The sequence below is a fragment of the Vicia villosa genome, linkage group LG1 (assembly GCF_029867415.1).
Source record: "Vicia villosa cultivar HV-30 ecotype Madison, WI linkage group LG1, Vvil1.0, whole genome shotgun sequence".
Lineage (NCBI taxonomy): Eukaryota > Viridiplantae > Streptophyta > Magnoliopsida > Fabales > Fabaceae > Vicia > Vicia villosa.
In genome coordinates this window covers 2,004,946-2,026,885 of record NC_081180.1, presented here as the reverse complement: position 1 = coordinate 2,026,885, position 21,940 = coordinate 2,004,946, and the positions used below count along the sequence as shown (strand labels likewise).

Genomic DNA, 21,940 nt, shown 5'->3' with positions numbered 1-21,940 from the left:
ATTGGAGAGGATTCAAATTCCTAAAAGTAACATTAAAAAGTGTACTATGACACCGTATCAAAAACAAAAACAACATCCTGACTTCGGACCTTGTACACGCATGTTAAGTTTTATTTCTGAGATGAGTTTTGAAGAACAGATCTCACGTTAAAAAATAATCTATAAAAATCTCTAAATTACAGCAGAATTAGAAATATTGTTGTTATAAGATATCAGTTTTTTATGTTTGATTATTATTATCTAGCACTTATGTTAAAAACATCAATTAAGATGATCAAAAAGTTGATACGGGGAAAAGTTAGGGGTGGCAAAATGGGCCGGGGCCCGCCGGGCCGCCCGTGCACCCGCCAAAAATTAGCGGGTTGGGTTGGGATTTTAGGCTCGCCGCTCGCCAAAGCCCGCCCCGCCAAAACCCGCCGCCCCGCCAAAGTCCGCCGCTCGCCAAAACCCGCTCCTCCTCCAAAACTCACTATTTTTTTAGTTAATTCTAGTAATTGCAATTCTTGATGGTTTATTTTATACATTTATTAATAAATATATGTAATATTTTTTAGAGTAAATTTGTTAAAAAATTACTTTTATAAAAAATTGTTTTAAAAAATAAGTAAAAAGTTTAATTAAAAGGCAAAAAAAGCATATTAATCTATTAAAAAAATATAAATAAAAATAGGCGGGTAAGCCCGCCGCCCGCCAACCCGCCATCTTGGCGGGGCGGGCATGATTTTGATGCCCATTTTACTTGGCGGGCCGCTCGTTTTTTGGAGGGCATAAGGCGGGGCGGGCGGGGCGGGCGGCCCGTTTTGCCACCCCTAGGAAAAGTGTTGTCTGAAGTGGGGAAAAGCGTTGCCTAAAGTGGGAAAAGCGTTGTCTAAAGTGATGCCTAAAAGATGATCAAAAGTGCTGCTAAAGGGGTACTAACCAGAAGAGTTGTCTAAAGTTGACATATAGCAGCGCTTTTAGAGTAAAAAAGTTGCCTAAAGGGGACATATAGCAGCGATTTTGAATTAATCCAAAGCGATGCCTTTACTAATAGCAGTGCTGGTTTAGGCAGCGCTGCTAAAGGCCAAAAAACGTTGTCTATGTGCTTGTTTGGCATAGTGAATTGAAAATCAGAGGATTGATAAATTGAAGAACTAGTACCACCTGTCTACAAGGAATATTTTGATTGGGCAAGATTTTTTGAATTAGTAAATTACAATTAAGGGCAATGTGAAGTGTAAAATAATCAATGTTGTAACAATTTATGTTTGGTAAACATGTTTAGAGAGAGAAGCTCTCCCCTCTCTCTAAACTTAGGGTTCCTCTCTTTTGATGGGTGCCACCATCGGAAGATAAGGAAGCCCGAAGTTTATGTGTGTGTGTGTGTGTGTGTGTGTGTTTATGTAATAGTTTATTTTATTGTGCTTGTTTTGTTGTGGGTTCTATTTTTTCTTGTTTGGTTTGTTTTGTTGGGTGTGTTGTTATTAGGCTTAGGTTGGTTTAAGTTTGTGCTCAAGGTATTGGATGAAATGCCTCAAAGAAGCTTGGATGACGAAAATGTGTTTTTGAGTAAGAATCTTACTAGAGATGTAGCAAATCAAACTCCTCTTTTAGGTCAACAATTGTTTCATCCACAAGTTGTGAGATTAATCAATATTGTGAACCTGAATAATCGATTTAAGCATGATAAAGCTAGTGTCAAAGTTAAATATATGATTCGTAACTGGAAAGATTTAAAGATTTAGGTACTAAAACTCACTTGTCTCTTACGGAAGAACTTTGCTTAGTTGTTTGGATTAAAGTTTTGGATTGGTACCTTCCTTTTGATTTCTAACCTCTCAAATCTTTTTGATGTTCATAGCTTGTTAGTCTTAATTATTAGTGTTGTTGTTAATGTGTGGATGGGAAATGCCCTAACACATTTTCTTTCTCTATATTTGTACTCTTTCTTTTTCATCTAATGAATGAAATTGTTTTCTATAAAAAAAAGTATAAAATAATATTATTAGAAAGGATAAACTAGGGAGATTCTTATAATATTCTAATCTTAGTTAGGTAGTTGATTATATTTATTTTATTGTTTTTTTTATAAATTCGGTCATTGTTAGTTTTGTTATGCATAGTCGGTGTCAAGTCTAGATAAAAGGAGAGAGTTGTGTTAGACAGTCGACAACCAACGTAAAATTTTGTTGAATCTCTATGACATGGATCAACTACGCAATAATATGAATGCTAAGTCGTTGTACGTAAGCAACACACTATATGGCTCGAGTATAGTGTCAAAAGAGCAAGAGTCAAGGTAGAGGTTAAGGACGGGGTTGCGATTGATGACATTTTAGATATGGTAAATGTGGGCGAGTTTCAAATTTCACTAGCAACAATTAAGAGAGAGGAGAAACCTCAATGAAGGGACGTGCCAGAGGATACATAAATACAAAGAGTCATAAATTCCAAAAGGATTGAGAGGTCGACCACCAATCAATAATTCAAATTAGCTATGCAAAGGATGCCTACTCGGGAAGTAATTCATGTTGAGTTTTCCAAAGGATTCAAGCTCAAGAGCTAAGAAGCCACTCGAGGTTATGCATGTTAATGTGGGTGGGTCAATCAAGCCAAGCTCACTAGAAAAAACAATTATTTCCTTCTTTTCATTAATGATTTTTCAAGAAAAAGTTGGGTTTATTTCTTGAAGCAGAAATCAGAAGTATTTACTACTTTCATGAAGTTCAAAATTGCTATGGAGAAAGAAAGTGATCGAGAGATAAAAGCTATACGAATAGACTGAGGAGCTGAATTTACTTCAAATGAGCTTCAAGAATTTTGTGAGGAGAATGGAATTAGATCACTAATAGTTCCAAGATCCCCCCAACAAAACAATGTTGCGGAAAGAAAAAAATAGAACAATTCTTTCCATGGCTCGAAGCATATTCATAAGTAAGAAATTCCCAAAAGAACTTTGGGAAGAGGCAGTGGTGTTCAAAACATGCGATACAAAATACACTTTCGGATTAATTTTGGAAATATATTCATAAATTTTTTAAAAATAATTTTATTAGGAAAAAAATCATATATTTTATATTTTATTAGGAAAAAATCATATTTTATTAGGAAAAAAATCATATAAATGATTTTAAATAATTGAAACCCATGTTTTTTTTTATTTCCTCTATTTAACAATATATTTTATGATAATATTTTAAAATAAACAATTTTTTTATAATCAAATTAAATAGCATAAAATTTCACATAAATGATAACTAAATTAATCACTCTAACAATTTTTACCATTAAAGAGTATATTAGTTACATGTCTTTTTGATATTTCCATGAATATTAAGAAACAATAATATTTTTTATCTTACAAAAATAGTTTTTTTATTAATACTGTAAAATAAATAATAAATTAAAACTAATGTGATAAAAGTTACATAATTATTTCCCTAAAATTGAATTTTTCCTAATGTCCCTTTAATAAACACCACATTGTTAACCAAATACATTAATCATTCAATAATTTAAAAGTAAAAAATGGAGGGAATATCAAATATAAATCTGGTTTATATAGAAGTGAATCAAAGATTTATCATAACAGAAATGGGAAGAACAAACGTGTTATTTTGTTTTCACCACCTCCATTCACACGCCGGAGCACCGTTTAACTTGTGTCTATATAAACAACACAAGTCCAGAAGAGGAAGAAGAAGAATTTGACTAGGAGAGAAAGCTACTTCACTGTTCAATGGCGCTAAAGAATCCAACTCCAACTCCAGACACAGAAAAAGCATCAAACGGTGTACCACCACCAGACGACAGATGTCCGATTGAAGAAGTAGCTCTAGTCGTCCCTGAAACCGACGATTCATCACTTCCGGTATTGACTTTCCGGTCATGGTTACTTGGAATAGCCTCTTGTGTCATCCTCATCTCTTTGAACACGTTTTTCACTTTCAGGACTCAACCTCTCACTATCTCAGCTATTCTCATGCAAATAGCGGTTCTTCCAATAGGAAAGTTCATGGCAGCAACTCTTCCTACCAAGGAGTACAATTTTTTTGGATGGCGTTTTACGCTGAATCCTGGACCGTTTAACATGAAGGAGCATGTTATCATCGCTGTTTTTGCTAACTGTGGCGTTTCCTCCTCCGGTGGTGGTGGTGATGTTTACTCCATTGGTGCCATTACTATTATTAAAGCTTATTATAAAGAATCTCTCAGTTTTCTTCTTGCTATCCTCATTGTCATAAGTGCACAGGTTAATTTAGAATATATATCTTTTTGCATGGTTAAAATATTCTGTGATAAATTTGCTTTATATAGTTGGTTGTTGTTTTTATGAATTTTGCAGTTAATAGGGTTTGGATGGGCTGGGATTCTAAGGAGGTATCTGGTTGACCCCGTTGAAATGTGGTGGCCAGCAAACCTCGCACAAGTCTCCCTCTTTAGGTTAACTCTCATTGAAATTCAACCCTAATAATTATATGAAAACCAATTCCTTAGTCAAAGTTAATTTTGTTTTTTATTACTAGTATTTTATTCTCTAATACTAGTTTGATTACATCATTAACCTTTTGCTATAGGGCTCTCCATGAAAAAGACGAAAAATCAAAAGGACTTACAAGAATGCAGTTTTTCTTCATTATAGCGGGTCTAAGCTTCTTGTATTATGCGCTCCCAGGATATCTTTTCACTGTCTTAACATTCTTCTCATGGGTTTGCTACGTGTGGCCGAATAATGTAACAGCACATCAAGTTGGATCAGGTTACCAAGGACTTGGAGTCGGGGCCTTCACATTTGATTGGGCTGGGATTTCAGCTTATCGCGGCAACCCTCTTGTTGCACCGTGGACTTCCATTGTTAATATGGGAGTTGGATTTATCTTGTTCGTCTATATAATTGTACCTATATGTTACTGGAAGTTTAACACTTTCGATGCTAGGAAGTTTCCTATATTCTCTAATCAATTGTTCACTCACACTGGACAAAAGTATGACACTACGAAGATCTTAAACAAAGAATATGATCTTGACATTGATGCATACAATAAATATAGCAAGTTATACCTTAGTCCTCTCTACGCAATATCTATTGGAGCAACTTTCGCAAGGTTTACAGCATCCCTGACTCATGTAGCATTGTTTAAGGGCAGGTAGTTTGGTCTCAAAGTCTTTATAGTAAATTTATTTATTATAGACTCATGACACTGACATAATTTCCTGTTGGCAGAAACATTTGGAGACAAAGCAGAACAGCAATGAGTAATGTAAAATTGGATGTGCATAGTAGACTCATGAAGGCTTATGAGACAGTACCAGAATGGTGGTTCCTCATTGTATTATTTGGGAGCATGGCACTATCCATAATAATGTCTTTGGTGTGGAAAGTGGAAATGCAACTTCCATGGTGGGGTATGCTCTTTGCTTTTGCCTTAGCTTCTGTTGTAACCCTCCCAATTGGTGTCATCCAAGCAACTACTAACCAGGTATTTCTTCCATCTCTAGTATACTACCTTTCTTTCCTATCGAATCTCTCGATTGTAATATACTATTTTGCAGCAACTTGGGTATGACATTATAGCACAGTTCATGATTGGTTATGTCCTTCCTGGAACACCCGTTGCAAATTTGGTCTTTAAGATTTATGGGAGAATCACCACCGCCTATGCGCTCTCCTTCTTGTCAGATATCAAACTTGGGCGCTATATGAAAATTCCTCCCCGATGCATGTATATAGCACAGGTCTTTTTCATCTGAAAATCTCTTTTTTCTTATCGAACATTATTTGTGTATTTAATCATTTTGAAATGTTTAAATAGTTGGTGGGAACTCTAGTTGCTGGAGTGGTGAACGTTTCAGTGGCTTGGTGGATGTTGGAAAGTATTAAGGACATTTGCTTGGATGATGAAGCTCACCGTGACAGCCCTTGGACTTGCCCGAAATACCGAGTTACATTTGATGCATCGGTTATATGGGGTTTGATCGGACCAAGACGGCTATTTGGACCCGGTGGATTGTATCGAAACCTGGTATGGTTATTCTTGATTGGAGCTGTGTTACCAGTTCCTGTTTGGGTGTTTAGCAAAATCTACCCTGACAAAAAATGGATTCCTAAGATAAACATGCCAATTATATTGAATGGTTTTGCTGGATTGCCACCTGCAACTCCGACCAACATTGCAACCTGGCTATTGACTGGAACGACCTTCAACTTCTTTGTGTTCCGCTTCTACAAACGTTGGTGGCAGAAATACAATTATGTTTTATCTGTGGCACTTGACGCAGGCACGGCTCTTATGGCTGTTTTCATTTTCTTTGCTCTGCAAAATGCAGGCCTTAGTCTCAAATGGTGGGGAACTGAATTAGACCATTGCCCATTGGCTTCTTGCCCTACTGCACCAGGAATTATTGTTGATGGTTGTCCTGTATTCTAATACACTTAGCTTTCTCTTTTGTATCCGTTTTTGTCTTCACAGGTGGGAACCAAATTAGTCGTGTACAACAAATTTGTTCGGATAATTCAAAAAAATATTGTATTCATTTTTATTATATACCCTTTCCATCTTTGCATTATCAAGGTTTTGGGAATATAACTTCTTTCTCCCAACAAGATCAAAATACTTCTTTATACGCAAAAGCTAAATTACAGGAAAAAGTGATTAAAACCATACCCAACCACAAGATAACTAAGACACTAAAGATGAAAATGAAAATATGGTGGACATGAATTGCAAAATAGCTTAATAGCCAAATTGTTGTCCATCTATAAATGATGAGAAGAACGCGGGAATTATTTTATCCTCTTGATCACTCAATCAAAATTTCTTGACAAAAGTATCATCAAATATGTAAGAATTGAAACTAAATTATCTGATAAATGCCCGTTGAACAATCTTGACTTTATTGTAGTGATCTTGATCGTGTATGATTTACCTCTGCAAAGACTTGTATAGCACCACAGTGACATATTTGGCCAGATAACGATGCGTTGTACCAAGGGCAACCACGGAATTACTAGTCTTTTCTTTCTGCATGTAAAGATGATTGAGCACTCCATGTTGAGGTCTTGGCATAGGAGGTTGGATTTCCGTGTTTGTTGTACGCCTATTTAGCAGTGTAGTTGCAAAGTGGGGAGGGACTAATGGTGGCTCCTTTGCATAATCTTCAGAACTAAGTTGTGAATTATCATAACTTGAGGTTGGTGATTGAGGAGGTTCAAAACCAGAAATGCTTCCAATGTCTTCAGGAACATAATCCTACATATATTAAAAAAGCTAGTGTCAGTAATTTTGATGTCAACAATGGCTTCTACGAGTAAAAGAATGCAGACATACTGACTACCAAGTATCATGAGAGTATTTGAAATCTATATAATGTAGTAGAAGAGGAGCCTTGGTGCAACAGTTCAAGTTGCTTCTACATCACTAGAAGGCGGCAAGATCCAGCCATGAAATTAGCATCTCACAAATGCAAGATAAGCCTTTTTCGATATAAATTCACAATGGATCCAACCCTTCCCTGGACCATGCCATTATCAGATCACAAGCTTTATAGCAACAGATTGGTTTTTTATGTGTTATAGTGTATATGGAAAATCAACATCAACATCAACAACAACAACAACAACAACCAAGCCTTATCCCATTAAGTGGGGTCGGCTACATGGATCAACTTCCGCCATAATGTTTGATCCACGGCCATAATCTATCCAAATAGTTGATCTCGAGATTTTTCTTAATAACTTATCTAATAGTTTTTCTAGGTCTTCCTCTACCTCTAGTTGTTTGTCTCTTCTCCATCTGATCTACTCTTCTTACCACTGAATCTACAGGCCTTCTCTCAACATTAAAATGTTTAACTGATTAATTTTGAAATGTTTAAGAAATTTCTTTAATAAGGTGTGTGCCTTTTAGTGTTTTCATCTCCAGCCATTGAAACCTCCAGCATCTTTCACCTTTAACTGCTCTGGCTAACATAGGCAGACATTTATATAATTAAATATTGGAACCAACTCTAATTTTATCTTAGCTAGGGAATACTGTTTGTGCTGTGGCATCAAGAGTTCAGTAGTTACTTCATCTCTTTCACTCTTTCGAAACTGATTTTGTAACCGCCCAGAAAATTATCACTGTCTACATTCACGCGCATTGGGAAAATAAAAAGGACTACTGAATTTAAGCTTGCAAAATGTTAAAAACATGCAAATGACTCCATTTGTGTTTACTAGGAAAAGGAAATTAGAAATCTCTCTTCCGTTTATGCAAGATCAAACACACAAAAAGTAGCAAAAATCCAATCAATTAGTATGAAGAAGCATCATTCAGCATGTTAAAAAAAGAAAAGAAAAAACATCAGTTACCAAAAAGTGCATAGAGTCCCAATGTACTGAAAAGTAATCCTCAACAATGAATCCATTTTGTGCACAAGTCCCTTTATCATCTAGGATGAAGCTAAATCAACATTCCTTAAGATATACTATATTTTAATATCAAAAGCCCCACCCTTTTCTCAACATAAAAACAACTCATCAGATTAACAATCATATATAATGACTTTCACCAGACCCATCCCAAATTTTTGGAGGCCCCGTGTAAATTATTCACAGTTCCATCCTAACAAATTTTGGGCCCTCAAAGACGACCCTGACTTTCACATAGTATCAATTTTGTTCAACAATAAAATAGTACCTGCAAGTCCAACTCATTGTAAGAATTCCCAGCTTCATCTTGTGCCCAAGGCAAATCCGGAGCGTAACAGCATCTTCCATCAACAACAAATCTATACTGGTAGACACCAGAAGGAAGTACCTTCAATATTGTAAAGTCTTTACCTGATCTCTGCAACCGAGTTCTAACAAACAAAACAAAACAAAAACATTAGAATCTAAAAGGCAGTGAATAACTGAACACAATTCTCTAAGATAGTGAAGTTTCAAAAGAAAAAAAAAAAAAAACCTTGATTTCCAATTATCCCAAGATCCTTCAACAGAAACATCTTTACCACCATAACTCCAAGTAATCAGAGTTGGAATTGTGTGTTGAGTGTAGATATCTTCATGACCAGAAGTAGTTTGTGTCCATGAATGCATCTCATCAGGTCTTTGTAAAGGAACAACAGGAACCTTAAAAATTCAAAAACATGTTTTAGCATAGACAAAAGAACAAGACAACAAGAATTGTGAAGGTAACTGAAATGTCAAAAACAAAAAGTGTGAGAGAGAGAGAGAGAGAGAGAGAGAGAGAGAGATACTTGAGGAGTGAAGATGAGTGGAGAATGAGTGGCTCTAGGGGTTGTGGGAGGAGAGTGAGTCATCATGGGGTTATCGGTTAAATCTCCGTTCACCGGCACGGTGGCGGAAAAAGGTTGTTGGTCTTGTTGGGAAGGATTAGTGTTCACATTTCCCATTTGTGAGAGAAACAGTAACAAGAAGTGCTCGTGTGGGCGACTCACTCTCGGTCTTTGGGAAGAGACAGTCTACTTTTAATTTAGGTGGGTGTTCAATGTTTTTTGGTTTTTTTGGTTTTGAAAATAAATTTGGAAATGTTTGATTAATATGGGATTAAATTGATTTATTTTTAATTTGAAAACAGTTTTTATTTAAATATCAAAGTACAAAATTACTAAAAGTTCGGATATGAGATTACATAAATTGGGTAAAATGAAATTACATAAATTGTTTATAATAGATAATTTATTGATTACAATTTATATGAGATTAAAGATAATTATTGTTAATTGATATAATCAATACTAATTGATCATATCAGAATTTTAACACTCTCCCTCCAACATATCATATATATCATATATTATATAATCATTGCTAATTCGATAACCTCTAAGAGATTTAATGACATATCAATCTAAGTGATTTCTCCTGAAAGTACATTGTCTATTACATAATGACCGTCTATTATATGTGTTCGTTCTATTCGTGGAAAACTGGAATAGATGCAATGTGGAGTGTCGATTAAATGTCGCATATCAATTTATTAGCCTGAAGATCTCCCAACCTAAACTCTGAGAGTAAATGTTTAAGCCATCCAAGCTCCTTTGAGGTTGCTGCCATAACACAATATTCAGCTTCAGCACTAGATAGTGCAACTGTATTTTATTTCTTTTATCTCCATGAGATCATATTATATCTAATAAGAACACAATAACCAAAAGTGGATCACTTATCTGGTAGTGATCTGGCCTAGTCTTCATCTGAATAACAAATGATTTAGCATCACCATTTTCATATAATAGTCCTCTTTTTAGTGCATTCTTTATATATCTAAGAATTTGAATGACTGCATCTCAATGACTATCACAAGATGCATTTAAAAACTGGCTCACAATGCTCACCACAAATGTAATATCTAGTTTAGTGATTGTAAGATAATTGAGTTTACCCACGAGTCGTTGATATCTTCCTAAGTCTTTCAATAGCTCCTTCTAACCCGAAAGAAGCTTGATGTTGGGATTTATAAAAATATCAATAGAACAATAATAAACCATACCAATTTCACTAAGGATGTCTAATGCATACTTGCATTGGTTGATTGCAATGCCTAGTGAGGATTAGGCAACTGAAATACCTAGGAAGTATCTGAGTAGACCTAAGTATTTTTTTTGAAATTTTTGAAAAGATGTGTTTTGAGATGTTGGATACCCTTTGTATCGTTTCCAATGATAACAATGTCATTAACATAGACCACAAGAAAGATGTGTCGATCGATGGAGGAATGAACGAAGAAAACAGAGTGATATGCTTCACATCTAGTTATACTAAATTGTATCAAGGCACAACAGAAGCGACCAAACCAAGCATGTGGGGACTGTTTTAGCTTATAAAGAGAATGATGAAGCCGACAAACAAGTCTAAAATTGTTAGGAATGGTAAAACCTGGAGGATGATGCCTATAAACTTTCTCCTCCAATTTTTCGTGTAAAAAAAGCATTTTTAATGTCCAACTGATGAAGCGCCCAATGATGAATGACAACCATTGCAAGAAAGAGGCAGACTAAACTGATCTTAGCCATCAGAAAAAAGGTATCATTATAATCAAGACAAAATATTTGTGTGTATTCTTTGGCTATTAAACAGGCTTTGAAACGATCGATCTGACCATCTGGTTCAACTTTCCCCAACGATGCAAATCGTAACATGGGCTCCCAAGAGGATAGGGGTGATAAAAAAGAAACGATCTTCGAAAGGATGTAACACAAGAAGGGACTTAAAGCCACACACAGTCATTTCTAAAGAAATTAATCCTCAACTACGCCCCGAGCCGCAGGACTACGACGAAATCAAAAGAGATTGAAGAAAAGGGTCAGAGAAGGTATCCCTTTCAAATATTCACTTCAGTATTGATAAAAATTCACATATGTCCAGCTTGAGGGATGAAGTTTTGAAGGAGCCATCGGCAAATGCTTGAGAATATCTATCTCGAAGGCAGTGAAGGGTAGGCGAAGACCCAAAACTAAGAAAATGCATTCATGAAAAGGAATGACACAATCACCATACCTACAACATATCATTTCATCCTTAGTGGGAGTCAAGACTCCCCAGAGAGAAGATAAACCAACTTCAAGAAAAATGACATCAAGATTGCCTACTCCGGCAAAAGTGGAAACAATGGAAGAGTAAACAGAATCCACCCAAGAAGATGGAACATTCTTTTGGGATTGATGAGAACTCTTTTGTGATTTTTGGCCTATAATGCACTAACTTTTCAGATACAGGAAAGTGAAACACCAAAGAGGAAGATAACTACTAAATTGGGAAAATAACTCAAAGAAAGCAACACTAGCCTTTTAAGAACTCTATTTTAGCATGCAAAAGGAAAAAGATCCAATCAAACACGTCAAATCACTCGCATCCAATACCCAAGTGTCTGTTTCTCAATAGTTATAATGACGGCACTTTCCAAAAGACGTTTGAATTATGAAGCATTAAATGCGCGAATCCTCAAGAGATTGAAACATTTTCTTTGCTATTCCAAATATAAAGGTGAGAGTGGTCGGTAGTCGGAGCTGAAGTAACAAACCCATGCCTTACTGAACATAGATATGAGCTTGGGGGACAACTATTATGGGCTTGCCATATTGACCCTGACTGACCGCTCTGACGAAATAGTAATCCTCATATAATCATCTTAGCACACGAGAATTCTCGTTATGACAATAACAAATATCTCAACTGCAAGTGCATCAAACGACTCTCAGCAAACTACTCTTAATAAATAGTTAGTTTGTTATTTCCTCTCTACTATATATAAACTATATATAAAGAAGACGCTGAATTCAGGTAACAAGTTTCTAATTCAATTTTCCTTCTTTCTTCGCCCTCGCATACTGACTTGAGTGTTTGAGTGTTAACCTTGTAAATCAGTCTCTTCTCTACTACGTCTAAAGCCTTGATCCACTTTCATCACCAATCCTCAATCTATTTCTAATTTTAGAATATATATATATATATATATATATATATATATATATATATATATATATATATATATATATATATATATATATATATATATATATATATATATATATATATATATATATATATATATATATATATATATAGAGGAGGGATATATTTACTCCAGGAGTAACTGTTGAAGACTTACTCCAAATATTAACCATTGATTATCATTAATCTAACGGTTTTAGTTTATCATTTAATCTAATTATTTTAGGAAATATTTTTCTAAATAAAAAATTAATTAAAACCGTTAGATTAATGATAATCAATGGTTAAGATTTGTAGTAAGTCTTCAACACTTACTCCTGGAGTAAATATATCCCTCCTCATATATATATATATATATATATATATATATATATATATATATATATATATATATATATATATATATATATATATATATATATATATATATATATATATATATATATATATATATATATATATTTTTTAAAATTATTAGGTACACGCCACTTATTTTCAAAATAGACAACAAAGAAATATTAGATAAATTCACAATCAACAAGTATAAAAATAGTTCAGCTTAAAAAAGGAAATACTTGTGGAAAAAAACATGTCTTGTAGTTTTTTTGGTTTTAAAGTTCTTAGTAGCAAAACTCATTCACTAAATTATAGGTTTGAATTTGAGCTCTAACATATCAAACATCCACGCAATAATTTACCATGAAGTATATTTACGGGATGCTAGAAAATATGACTCACGTCACTGGATTCTTTTTCAATTGCAACTTTTTAAATTAAAGAAAATATTCTTATTTGTTTTTAAAATTTAAAGTCACATAAATTATTTTCTTTATCAATTATACTTTTATCTTAAAATATTTTAACTTATATGTTAACAAAGAAAATAAATAAATCTTTAATAATCAGTTTAGGGTTCTATCTATAATATTACAGTGACAAAATAGACTCGGTTTATAGACATGTCTATTTTATATGTATTTTTATTTATATAGAAGACTAAAATTTTAAGTTGACATCCTCTAATGTGTCCACTCTATCAGGTCCTACCTCGTATTAACATAAAATTTTATATTTTAAGATTTAAAATTTGTAATGCTCGCGAGTCTGCCTCGCTTCGCTCTCGTTTATTGTGGGTCTGGAAAATAATTTAGCCTGACATTCTTAAATATGTCCAAAATATTTTTCTGCTGATTTCCGCGGAACAAATTTAACAGAACAAATATGTCAGTCAGTGTGCTTTTATCTGTGCAAGTATTTTAGTTTATAAAAAAGAGAAATAATAAATGAGAGGTGAACCAATAAAGATTAAGAATTTATTTTTCTATTATTAATCAAGAATATTGTTTAATTTGTATAACAAATTATAAAAAAAAATGATAGAAATGGAAAAGAGAAGATATCAAGAACATATTGAGAGAGAAGAATAGGAGGAATTAATTTGCCAACCAAGTTAAATATGTGATATCTCATATTTTGATAATTCCTAAAGTGTCTATTCATAAATTTGAGTAAAAAAGTACAATAGAAATTTTCGATAGTACATTCAAAATTTTAGATAGTTCAATTAAATTTTTCAAAAACATACATTTCAAAAAAAAATTTGTAAAGAAATACAAGCGTTTTTATCGAAAATTTCAATAAAAACACACAAATTTCGAAATAGTTGATAAAATTTTTTATGAATTTTTATTGAAAATTTTGAAATTTCCGATAAAAATACATACATTTTAAAATTGCTATTAAAAGTTTCATGAGTTTTTATTGAAAATTTTCGAATTTCTAGAATATTTTTGAAATTTCGAATAAAAACTCATGAACAATTGTTTTTTATTTAAAATTTATAATTTCCATTATTTTTAAAAAAATATGGATATAATTTTAAAATTTCCAATAAAAAATTATACTACTTTTTAAAAATTAATAACTTTAATCAAATATAAGTGAGAGAGTGGCAAGTTAATTATCAGACAATACGACAATAGTGAGTCGAAGAAATAATAGACGGAGCCTTCCTGGATCCACAATGAACGGGCCCAGTCGAGCCCAGTGGGCCCATAATTGAATAATTGATGCCATATTGGGCTAAATGCCCAAACGTCCTTTCCATTTCCAGGTAGAAAATCAACAATTAAAGAAAGAAATAACGATTAAGAAATCACAAAGAAAGAAAGAGATTTCATCTTTGTGAAGAAACGTTTGAGTCTCTCTTGTTAGGCAAAACATCAAACACGTAGCCGACAAGTCCAATTTCGTCGCTTTATTGGAACGAATCTCGTGAGTGCTTATGTCTTTCTTTATGTCTTGTTACTGTTTTCTGCTTGCTACTTTTCGTGTGCAGCTCTTCTGGTTTTGCTTTTTCCAATTGGTTTTTGATTCCTGGTTTTGCTCTTGTTGTTGCCAGTAAGTAGCAGTAGAATTTTGCTGATTAATGATTATGCAAACTTGACACTGACATATCGCATTCTAGACTTGTTTAGAATCGATTTTAATCACTCTTTCAATGGATAATTCCACTCAATACTACAATTGTTGGATAATAAACAACTTATTTGCAGCCAGCATAAGTGATTATCAAATAAGCGCTCATCTATGTAATGTCGATACCTTTGAAAGAAGGCGTGTCGGTGTCGGACATTTGCACTGACACTTGTGATTATGTTAAATTTAATTATTACTGGTGTTGCCGTGTCAGTGTCGGGGTCTTTTTTCGGATTTTTTTAAATTATTACTGGTGTCACCGTGTCAGTGCCGGGTCTTTTTTCAGATTTTTAAAAATTATTACCGGTGTGCCCGTGTTAGTGTCGGAGTCTTATTCGGAGTGTCTGTGCTTCATAGGCTGTGCTTCATAGGCGCTCATGAATTAGCTTTTTCATAACAAAAGGTAAAATAAATTTAAATTGTAGTGTACTAGTAGGTAAACTCAAACAAGCCAATCTAAATAGAAATAAGTGCTTATGCCAGTGCTTAATACGTTGACTGTATAGCTCTGAGGCATGCTACATATGCAAATCATAGGTACACATGAGAGCGTAACCAGAGTGCACATCCATTGAATTGTATTTGAAATTGTGAAGAAATGTGTTTTCAGTTGTCGACTTGACTGACATCGTTGTCCCCAGGTTTCACCCATTTAGTATTTACTATTGTAAGTAAATCAGAACCATTGAATGAAGATTGGGAAACTCATACTCTTACTTCAGACAATTGGATTCAAAACAAGATGTTGGAATGTGAATTACTTGATCTTCACTCAACAGTTATTTTGGCTGCAATGAATGCCTGAACTATTGACTGCAAGGAATCTGATCCGTGATATGCATATCATGTCATGACTTAAATCATCAACAATTAAAGAAAATGACCGGATCTTGCTAGTTATTTGTATCTTGTGATTTGCTACTTGTATGTAACAGTCAATGATTATTTTTTCTTTTTGCAATTGTCTTATTTTCTTTGATCGAATGTAGTACACCAGTTTCAGGTGTCAAGAAACGGCCACGATTCTTTTTGACTCAAATCCTTCATAGGTTTTTAAAGGTGATGTCTTGTTTGGCAAGAGATCATAAAGTAAAACAAGTGTGTCAGACATTTCTACTTTTTAGTATAAAGTATTTCTGATCATAAATTGTGCTAGCAGTAGCATATTTACTACTCATAACTGAGACTAGCTTAAATTCATAATTTTTATTGAACAGTCAAGTCTATTCCTATGACTTTTATTTTATTGAATTTGCTTGCATATTTTATTGACATGAAGAGCACTTAAGATTTTGTAATTTTTGTTCAATCCAAGGCTTACGCGTTTTTACTGGGGGAATGGAAGAAAAATCCTTTATTATCAAGCTGGTGCCACTTTGAAATAGTACTTGTATCTTTTGCAGATTTTTCAAATATGCAAAGCATAAAGAAATCTATACTGAGTCATGTGAGTTTGAGAAGGTCAACTGAAAGATGGTTTTTGGCCAAAGATAATAACGTGCTTATGCATTTGAGATGCTGGTGCACTTCAACCGGTGCCAGCTCTGATCCGATTCTGGACCAAGTAATCAGACTGGTCAAGAAGTATGATAAAATTGATGCAGCAAAGGTATCAAGTAATAGTCAATAAGCAGTTTGTGATTCTATTTCGGTATATTCAAATTTGTTGACTGAATATTGGTAGGATACTTTTGTGTAGGTTACTGAAACAGCTGATTTTCAAAAGGACTTGAACCTGGACAGCTTGGATAGGGTTGAGCTTATTATGGCTCTCGAAGAAGAGTTTTCCCTAGAGATTCCTGATGAGAAAGCGGATAAGCTTACTTGCTGCAAGGATGTTGCAAAATACATAGCCTCTGAAGTTGACCAAAAACTATAGGCAAGCCCCGACTTTTCAATTGTTTTTGCTTTTATTCTTTGATTCTGGCATATAAAGATGTTTTTTTGGTTTAGCTGTATGAATCTCTGTCAAGTCAGCTTGATTGAAACGGACAAATAGACGTCTTTGCTGTTATTCTTAGTTGAACAGTTTGAGGACCATTCTTAATTTTTTCATATGTTCAAATACTAGACGATGTTACACACAAGTCATAAATTTAACAATCTCACACAAACAGCTTTCGAATTTGAATCGCTGCAATCATTTACAAAGCAATGTCTGTTGTATACACTATATTGTAATTGTATTATGTACTTTACGAAATGTAAACCCATGCAACCCAATACTGCGACTTAAGCGCCTTCCAAGTGAGTCATGGTGCTCTTACAAACATACTCATTTTGAAGTGGTTTCAAACCCACCCCTTAATTTCCTTGATGTCTTTGCGTGGTGGTGCGCGCCGTGGCTCAGAAGTTGAATGCTGGATCCTTATGTTTCCTGCGTCATAGGTGCGGATGCCATTCCCGATGGAAGAGAGCTTAAACAGGCCATTCTGTTTTTTTACACGACGAGTTGGTCTGCAAAGTGAACCTTTTGGAATATTAACAACTTTCACCCTGCATACTTTTTCTAAGTTGGGAATAGCGTGAAGATAGGAAGGGAGGTCCACCATAAAATCTCCAAACTCATCAGTTACACCTTTTGCTACCATTGATTTCCCTTTTCTTTCACTGCCATGGCTTTGGCAAGTGACAGCAACCAAAGCTCCTGCATTAGTTTATCTTAGATTAGCCAAATTTGCATGAAAATGAAAATTCACATGTTCTTATGTTGAAAATATTCAATGCATGTTGTTGGAGTCAAATTTTAAAGACCTCATGTAGAAATGGATTTGAGTTCTCTCATTTTCATTTAAAAACAATGAAATATATCATATTAATAAAATGTGATAAGATAGATGACTGTTTATGTGATTGAATCTCCAATTTGATATCTAAAATTGTAGAAATTGTAGAATTCTATCATATTAGTTATTTAAATAAAAGATATTTAGAGTCCCTAAATTTTTTATCACTGCCCATTTTTTAGTCTATCAAATTAACCTCTAAAGTTAAATATGATTAAATTTATTCTTAACAATCAGCATTTTTGAATACTATACAATTAATTTGACAATTAATTTTAAAATTGGAAATTTAATGTGAAACATTAGTTTAAAATATTTAAATATAAAATACATTCCTAACAAAAATGATTGACAATTGACAATTTCAAGATTTTTTATTTCTTTTATTTGAGGGTTACATATATATGGTGGTTCACCAATGTAGGGGACTTAACATTGTTGTTGTTAACTGAAAAATATTCTCCACAACCTCAAATTGCAATTAAATGTGTGTGAAAGTTTTTTATTTTAATTTTTGTGTTTAATTAGTTTTCATATCATAGAGTAATAAATCTTTCATTATATAATGTGACTTACTACTTTTAATTTGCTTCCCCCTACTTACCAAGCATTGACAGGAAGGTTAAAAATCCTTGTCAAATTTTATTTATCAAGAATGACAGCTTATCAATAATATTCAATGCCATTTAGTAGTAAATTTCAAACAACTTTTATTGTTTTCCGAAATAGAAATTTCACCTAAATGTTGAAAGCAATCTATTGTCACCAAACAATGGAACAACAACAAAAACAATATATAATATATAATTATTGTAAATATTCATATTAATGTGATACTAATAATCTTGAAATCACTAATGAAATATATCTATAGAATATTAATAACACATTAAACTTGTTAGTTAAATATAATTAATTCAAGATATGAACCTGGTATTGGCCATGCATGTGAATGATGAAGATGATGATTAGGTTCACAATGAAGTGAACCAGTAATAAGAACAGTTGATAGCTTCTCTTCTCCATAGCCAGCAGTTTCCACAACTTCTTTTCTGCTAGATAAGAAATCCAACAAAGAGTGATCATCTTCTTCAAATTCTGGTGATACTTGAAATCCAACCACAATGTTATTTAGCAATGATAATAAAGAGAGGAAAAACAACACAACAAGAACGTTGTTGGCGTGAAAGTAGCTCATGTTTTTTGTGTTTGTTTATCAACTTACATAAGATATAATGAGTTGCTACTTTCTCTGCTTTTCTATATATAAGCCTCTTAGATTATCCTCAAATCTTGCAAACTACATTTTGCTTGCTTAGGTTTGACTATTTTGTACTCGAATTAATTTGTGTTATTAATTAGTTGATCAAATTTGTACTTCAAATGTGAAATAACACATTTGCCCTTGTGTCATATTTTTTGATAATTAATGGTACCGAATTGTCTATTAAAAATAGCTATTGATTGGAATAGTAGTGGTTGTTGTTAAATATTAATCAATTAATTACAAATATAAAGGTGATATATGCATTAATAAGACTTACATTTTTTTGGTTAAATATTTTTCATGGGACATATGGTATCTAAGTCTAAGAGAAGATCTTAGAGCACAAAACATTCACAAATATATTTACATTTCATTAGACTAAAATGTTTATGAACTCTTATGCAAAACCATCGTTAAATACGTCAAAGGTAGATTACAACGGGTGACTTTATATTTATTACAGTTATATTATACTATTAATTAGATGTATAAACATATATAATATGTAAATATTTATAATTTAGAGCGCGAATTTGAACCTGCGACATCTCATTTATTTACGTAGATATTAATTAGACGATACTGTTAAGAAAATATAACTAATGTATATCAATTAGAAAATTAAAAGCATAAATTATTTTGGTACATTTTTTAATAAATATAAACAAAGTATTGTAGATTGAATGAAATATAACATAATATATAATTTAAAAAAGTGAATATGAAAGGGCAACATGCATGAGTATATGAGAAGGTAGAAGAGAGGGTAAATTAGGTATTATAGAAAATAAAGGAATGTTATGCAAGTAAGAGAAAGAAGAAGTTGAAAGTTAGAAAGAGAAGTTAAGGTATTATAGTTTGGTAGCCTACTCTTATCTTCTACGTATCCATTTTCTTTCTTAATAAATTCTAACATTAAGTTATATCTTAAGTTTTAAACCATACATTTTTCACAAAAAAAGGACATGATCTTTGCATGCATGGTGCCAAAACTTTGAGTATTTTTTTAAGTTATGAGACTCTATTATTAATCTCTTCTCTTTTTTCAAGCCTGTCTCAACTAGAAGCTATTCTTGTCTTAGCTACTTTCTAATTTTCTTTTTCCATTCTTAGTCTCCCCTACCTCATCTTCCTCTTAGTACGTGTCATAGAAGAAATTATGGGCCTTTCAGTTGACTCCTAAAAATCATTCTATATAATCAATATTTTTATAATGATCACGAGTCTTTTACACAATAGAAATGCTAGCACCAAAAATTATAATATTATTGGATAGAATTGATTTTTGTCTTTTTTTTTTTCCGAGAAAAGTTGATTTTAGTCTAGTTCCTAATTATAGAGAAATTAGCAATAGAGTAGGATTTAGAGGGGACTATAGAGCCGACCCAATACCTATACATAGGTCTAAGAAATTTCTTATTACATCCTATAAAGTTGAAACAAATCTTATGAAAAATTAAAATTGTTTCTCAATTTTCGAAAATATATTTACGGCACACTGTTTGTGTTACACAACATCCACAAAGATATTGTCGTCCTATATCTAAAGAAAATTTTATTTCAGAGATATATCTCCGTTAAGTATTAAGTAATTAATTTTCTACGCGTTTCAGTGAGTTATTCAGAGATGTATCTCCGAACAATTAAAACGGAAATTTGATAATTTGTTACCTTTGCATGTCAAATTATTTCGGAGAGGCATCTCTGGAAAAATCAAATGTATTGCTAAAAACAGTCACCTGCATGATCAGACCCCATATCCATTTTTGCCATAAACCCTTTTCAAAAATCCTTTTATTCTCAATCAATATTTTCACTTAAAAACTTCATTTTTTTTTTGTATTTCATCATATTAAAAGGAGCAAAAGAAGTTGGAATTCAAGGTAAAGTTCATGTATTTCAAGCCTCGTTGCTCAAAATAATCATGTTTTAAAGCTGAAAAAAGTTACGTCGTATCCGGAAATGTATCTCCAAATTCTCTATGAACTCATCCAGAGATGCATTTTCGGAAGCTGTCTGTTTTGATTTTCCAGCAATCTGTTTTCTGTTTTAGATGTTTCTGAGTATTTTATGTTTTTGTTTTCATTAGAAATGTTTCTGAGTATTTTATGTTTTTGTTTTCATTAGAAATGGTGCATCCCAATGTTTTTCCCAAACCTTATGTGTCTCTGGATGCCTCACGTGTAGTTGTGAAGAGGGTAGATGTTGGCCACCAATTTAAAAATGAACAAGAGTTTGAATTTCGTGATCATATGCTTCATTGGATTCGTACAGAGGCATCCAAACTAGGGTTAGATGTCGTAATTAGAAGGTTTGATAATGGTTCGGATAGAAGAGGTACATTTTGTGACAATGAAATATAAGGGAAGTGGGAAATATATACCTTCTCTCTGAAATTTCAAATGAGATGAAACCGATTCAAGAAAATGTGAGTGTCCCTTTAAGTTGTGTGGTTATCGGTTGGCAAATAACAAATGGAGATTTAATGTGATTACACCCCTCTTGAAAATCTGAAATACACATTACAGGAGCTTCTACCATATGGCGACAATCACAAAATTGTAAAGGTCAAGCACCGCTCGCCACCTGTTGATAAAGAAGGGAAGATTAAGTTCAACAACTATGAGTTAAAGATGGTCGTTGATTTAAGGGCTATGTGGAAAACTTTTTTCCGTTTAGAATCAAAAGTTCTGATCGAGCTAGATGCAACTATTTTGAGATCGGTCAATGATATTATCAAGATGTTGCGGCATCCACCTAGATAATCAGTGGCATCACACATAATCTTGAACGGGAGACTCCAGTCTGGAGGTTGCATGATAGTGGCAGAGATTAGCACGTGCTTCAACAATTTAAAGGACTCGTGGAATCACTCATTGAAGATGAACTCTCCATCTTTCATTAGAAGGCCGGTTAAAAGCTTCGTAATTTTAGAGAAGTCTTGAATAAAATGCCGATAAAAACCAGCAT

The 21,940-nt window shown here is 33.3% G+C and overlaps 4 protein-coding genes across 7 annotated transcripts; 2 read left to right on the top strand and 2 right to left on the bottom strand.

Annotated features, from left to right (window-relative positions):
• The first annotated feature begins 3,946 nt into the window (after positions 1 to 3,946).
• On the top strand, positions 3,947 to 6,480 carry LOC131626452 (oligopeptide transporter 3-like). Its single transcript, XM_058897274.1, has 6 exons — positions 3,947 to 4,231; positions 4,325 to 4,422; positions 4,557 to 5,126; positions 5,204 to 5,459; positions 5,533 to 5,715; positions 5,793 to 6,480. Exons 1-6 carry the CDS (start codon positions 3,962 to 3,964, stop codon positions 6,405 to 6,407), a joined length of 1,992 nt encoding a protein of 663 aa, XP_058753257.1. The 5' UTR covers positions 3,947 to 3,961; the 3' UTR covers positions 6,408 to 6,480.
• A 188-nt stretch (positions 6,481 to 6,668) lies between these two features.
• LOC131626464 (SNF1-related protein kinase regulatory subunit beta-2-like) lies at positions 6,669 to 9,453 on the bottom strand. Its single transcript, XM_058897278.1, has 4 exons — positions 9,223 to 9,453; positions 8,928 to 9,094; positions 8,661 to 8,823; positions 6,669 to 7,229 (listed from the first exon to the last, which is right to left on the bottom strand). The coding sequence occupies exons 1-4, from the start codon at positions 9,376 to 9,378 to the stop codon at positions 6,903 to 6,905; spliced, it is 813 nt and encodes a 270-aa protein (XP_058753261.1). The 5' UTR covers positions 9,379 to 9,453; the 3' UTR covers positions 6,669 to 6,902.
• A 5,104-nt stretch (positions 9,454 to 14,557) lies between these two features.
• LOC131626426 (acyl carrier protein 3, mitochondrial) lies at positions 14,558 to 16,937 on the top strand. 4 transcript variants are annotated; one of them, XM_058897239.1, is made up of 3 exons: positions 14,558 to 14,713; positions 16,321 to 16,526; positions 16,617 to 16,937. In XM_058897239.1, exons 2-3 carry the CDS (start codon positions 16,332 to 16,334, stop codon positions 16,794 to 16,796), a joined length of 375 nt encoding a protein of 124 aa, XP_058753222.1. In that variant the 5' UTR covers positions 14,558 to 14,713; positions 16,321 to 16,331; the 3' UTR covers positions 16,797 to 16,937. The 4 variants fall into 4 exon arrangements, with proteins under 4 accessions (XP_058753222.1, XP_058753231.1, XP_058753239.1 ...); XM_058897248.1 differs by having other exon boundaries at positions 14,568 to 14,713; positions 16,233 to 16,526; XM_058897256.1 differs by lacking the exon at positions 14,558 to 14,713 and adding an exon at positions 14,732 to 14,839.
• A 57-nt stretch (positions 16,938 to 16,994) lies between these two features.
• LOC131626414 (uncharacterized) lies at positions 16,995 to 18,973 on the bottom strand. The gene is made up of 2 exons (XM_058897229.1): positions 18,634 to 18,973; positions 16,995 to 17,564 (listed from the first exon to the last, which is right to left on the bottom strand). Exons 1-2 carry the CDS (start codon positions 18,899 to 18,901, stop codon positions 17,209 to 17,211), a joined length of 624 nt encoding a protein of 207 aa, XP_058753212.1. The 5' UTR covers positions 18,902 to 18,973; the 3' UTR covers positions 16,995 to 17,208.
• Positions 18,974 to 21,940: the final 2,967 nt, after the last annotated feature.